This window comes from Diplotaxodon limnothrissa, linkage group LG15, assembly GCF_057381915.1.
Source record: "Diplotaxodon limnothrissa isolate DT_005_m linkage group LG15, D_limnothrissa_male_GT1.1, whole genome shotgun sequence".
Lineage (NCBI taxonomy): Eukaryota > Metazoa > Chordata > Actinopteri > Cichliformes > Cichlidae > Diplotaxodon > Diplotaxodon limnothrissa.
In genome coordinates, this window is record NC_140610.1 from 24,551,893 (window position 1) to 24,555,980 (window position 4,088).

General features: G+C 43.2%; 1 protein-coding gene across 1 annotated transcript; it reads left to right on the forward strand.

The window, feature by feature from the left end:
- The first annotated feature begins 972 nt into the window (after positions 1-972).
- Positions 973-3,354, forward strand: LOC146617604 (uncharacterized). The gene has a single exon (XM_085373495.1). The coding sequence runs from the start codon at positions 973-975 to the stop codon at positions 3,352-3,354; it is 2,382 nt and encodes a 793-aa protein (XP_085229621.1).
- Positions 3,355-4,088: the final 734 nt, after the last annotated feature.

The following is a 4,088-nucleotide window of genomic DNA, read 5'->3' on the forward strand; positions in this document are numbered from 1 at the left end:
CGCATTCTCCGTGTTACATTTTTGTTGAACACCGGCTCCAAACCTCTTATGTGTCCTTGAGCACTCTGTAAATTACCTTTTCTTTTCTCTCAGGTGTGTCCAATTAGTAAAAACGGGGGAAAAGGCGGAGTCTCTCCAGGACAATTTGCCGGCAACTAAAAACATGCAAACTAAATAAAACACTGCACAAAATACATGCAATATAAAAAATAAATATATACACTTCACATAAAAATACAGCACAGCAAAACAACGTCCGTCTTCCCTGGATGACACTAACTAACCGACCAAAGAGCCGCGTTAAGTGGCGATATCACTAACGTCACGTAACTTAGCCGAAGGTTAGCTAAATTTGACTTTGTAAGACTTTTTCATTACGCTAACATTTGTGATATGACTGCACTATGCTGCTGTTGTTGACTCCACTTAATTCTACAATTCTTTCATTATGCTAACATGTGTCCTGGTGTATATATGAAGTGGGATAAAAACCCAGAACTAACTTTTAAGAGTTTATTTCTTCTCCGCTTCGACCGTCGGCCATTTCCCCAAAACGTCCTCCAACCTATGATTCCAATGAATCCTGGTGGGTCAGGAACTGCTTTTAAGCATCTTGTAATCGTCATTCCAACACAGCGTGTTTGTTTTGATTCGTAGACCCCGAAAATGGTGCCGGGCTCCCACAATGCATTGCGGCGTGCCGTCAACTCCAAAGCGTCATTCAAATCTGTGAGCGCGCAAGGAACGCCGCCTCTCCGCGTGCGTTTCTTGTGACGTCACTGGCAGATCAAAGGCGTTCGCGCTGGTCTGTCAGTAACGTCACAGACAACCGAGCCTATAAATAACGGCTCTCAGACAGAAAAATCAGAACTCGATGCTCATGTGTTTGCAAAACGTTCAGCAGTCGGCGCTCTGTAATACAAGAAAATTCTCACACGCTCAAACGGAGAAAATCTAATTTGTGACACAACAATGGAAACCATCAACGAAAATTCAATCGTGGTCACACCAGACCAGATTATCCCGCCAATCAACAGGTGCTTTGAAAGGCTCTCTGAAGTTCAGTGGAGCATTATAGAAAATGGAAAATGCGACTCCAGCGTCCATGCCGTGCTCGCTGATATGATTTCTGAAATCATTCAGATCGCCTCTGCCAGCATCCTGAGGATTGCCCTTTCTGTTATTCAGGAACCCATGATAAGGGAAGAGTTTATGGATGAGGGGAAAATAAGGGTGTCCCTCGGAGACTCGATCTCAGCTGCCATCGCCGGCGCTCTTAATGTCTCAAAACAGCAAGATAAGAGCGCTGACAAGCTGACGCTGATGGTTGAGGAAGAGATCTCAGAAAAGGTCAGCTCAACCATTGCACTGATTGAAAAAAGCCCCGATTTCCCAGTAGACCCTGCCGTTTATGTTAGCGGCAAATTTAGTAGTATTAAGAAACTACACCGCATGGTTTGTTGCGCTGCCTCATGCCTGAAAAGGTATGCAGCATGTAAGCTGCGCTGCCAGTGTGGGACAAATGGGTCTCATTCCAGTACAGAACGTACTGGTTCAAAAATATCAGTGAAATCAGCAATCGCAGAGATTTCTGTTATTCTGTCAACAAGGAGCTCAGATGGAGAGATGACAGGAAAAGATAAAGATGAGCTCCCAGAAGAATCACAAAGCCATATAAAACCCACTGCAGAAACACAAAGTATCCAGGCTCCAACCCCAGTAGAAATGGTTGCAGTTGACATCGTAGGTGAGATACTTGCTAACATGGATTCAAGCAGTGAAGAGCTCTGTGAGAAATGTAACTTACCCAAACCTGCCTTTAATGCAGGCTTAATTATCCACAAGGTGAGACACTTCTTCTCCAAATGTGTGCCATCCACCTCACACGCCAGGCTCAAAGCACGCAAACACAACTTTTCCATGTTTGCAAAAAAACAATTTGAAAAAATGAAAACAGAGCTGAAAAAAAGAATAAAGGCAAACAGGAAACATTTTGTTTGTCTACAAAACATTTGCAATCACCCCAAGAAGGAAACTGCGCCCTCCAATGAAAGTATAGTTTTCATTCTCCCAGGGTCAGTACCTGAAACGGCTGCTCCCCAGAGTACAGAGGCTCATCGCTCCCCTTCTCCACATACGGCAAGCCTGGGAACCGCAATTAAACGTTCTTCTTCAGTCGACTTTAACGTCATTAGATCAGACGTTAATCAGTTATTTGACAAATTAACAAAGAAAGAAGAACTCTTCCTCATCGATAAGACCTTGGGGGACTTTAAAAATAGTGGGCATATCAGGAATTTTACGGAGGACTTAGTGGCAAACCTGTTTGATCTACTTACGGTGGATCGAGGCTATCAAATCCCCATACCTCTAATGGGTAGGTCCCTCTCAGACACGGTCATCTCCAGGACTCCGAAATCAGTACAGGGCTCAAAGCGTCGCATTTCTGCTGAAGTCCTCTATGTCCTCATAGATGACACAGTAGAAAGGTTTTTGCAGAAGCTTTTACTCTTCTGCAATGAAGAGAAAGATCAAATGATTCAAATGGACAAGATTTCTGGGGCCCTGGAAGACATCCACAACTTTATTAAAAGAGCACAGACCACAACACAGGAAAAAAGCCCTGATTCAGATGGCAGAGGAAAAGAATCTGGTGCATCACTTCCAACACCAAAACCTGGGAGCATTTCTCCAGATAAATGCTCTGTGGCATCTGACAAGTCACCTCGAACGCCACAACCTGGGAGCATTTCTCCAGATAAATGCTCTGTGGCATCTGACAAGTCACCTCAAATGCCACAACCTGGGAGCATTTCTCCAGATAAATCATCTGGAGCCTTGAGCCTGAAACACTCTCTCAAAGATTCCTCCAAAATATCAGAGATGGATTCTGTGTCAGGTTCATCTTCTGATGTTGAGAAAATTTCCAATGACCTTGCGTTGCTCCTTATCATGAGAGTCATCTATAAATCTAAACCTGAGACCCAAAAGTTTGCTGCTCGGATCGCAACTACTACAAAAGAAATAGACACGGTCATCAACCGTCTGAGCAATCTAATGCAGCCTGAACTCAGCAGCACAGCGTCTGCCACAAGTCTGACAAATGACAAGACAAAGTTCATCAAGAAAATAGCCAAACGCCTCATCAAGGAGTTTGGCTCCCCAGACAATGTCTTAAAGGCTTTGATGGCAAATGATTCATCTTTTGATGAGGCTCTGATTAGACATCTAAAAATCACTCTCGGAGTCATCCCGGGTCCCCCAAAGACGTCCAAAATATCCAGGTTTTTTTCTGCGGTGGGAAAAACATTGCTAAAACCCTTCAGGTGGTTCACTAAAGCCAGAGATCATTAAAATGACCATTTTGGCTTTTCCCACTGCCCTGCTTCTTTTAAAATCTTGAAGCAGACTTTTAGCACCAAATCCTTTTTTTAAAAACATCACCATAAAATTTTGGGATCAGCCCTCAAATCCAAATTTTAGAACTGTAGTTCACGCCATCTCGTCTCCTTTTGATTTCCATCCCCCCAACCGGTCGCAGCGGATGGCCGTCCCTTCTGAGCCCGGTTCCGTTGGAAGTTTCTTCCTGTTAAAGGGAGTTTTTCTTCCCCACAGTCGCCTCGCGCTTGCTCAGAGGGGGATCATTTGATTGTTGGGGTTCTCTGTAGTACAGTAGGGCTTTGACCTTACAGTACAAACAGGGAGGAGACTTTGGCTTGATTTTTAAAATATCTAATTCGGCATGAAATAAAAAAAATCCAAATTAAAAATGCATTCCAAGTTTGTTTGTGTTTTTCTTCTGTTGTCAAATATGTAGAAAGTGTTACACGTGTGATTTTAGTCATTTTGCATCAGTTTGTAGCCGACGTGTCTGTTTGTGATCATCCTGCATCTGTTTTTGTCTGATTCGTGTCTTAGTTTGGTCAATTTACATCACTTTTGTGGCCCAATTTAGTTGTTTTGCATGTATTTGTGGCAAAATGTGTGGACGCTGTTTGACGTTGCTATGTTTTGTCTTAATGCTTCACTTTGGTTGTTTATGTATGTGCTCATTTTGATTCTAGATGTAGACCTGACATCTGAAAATT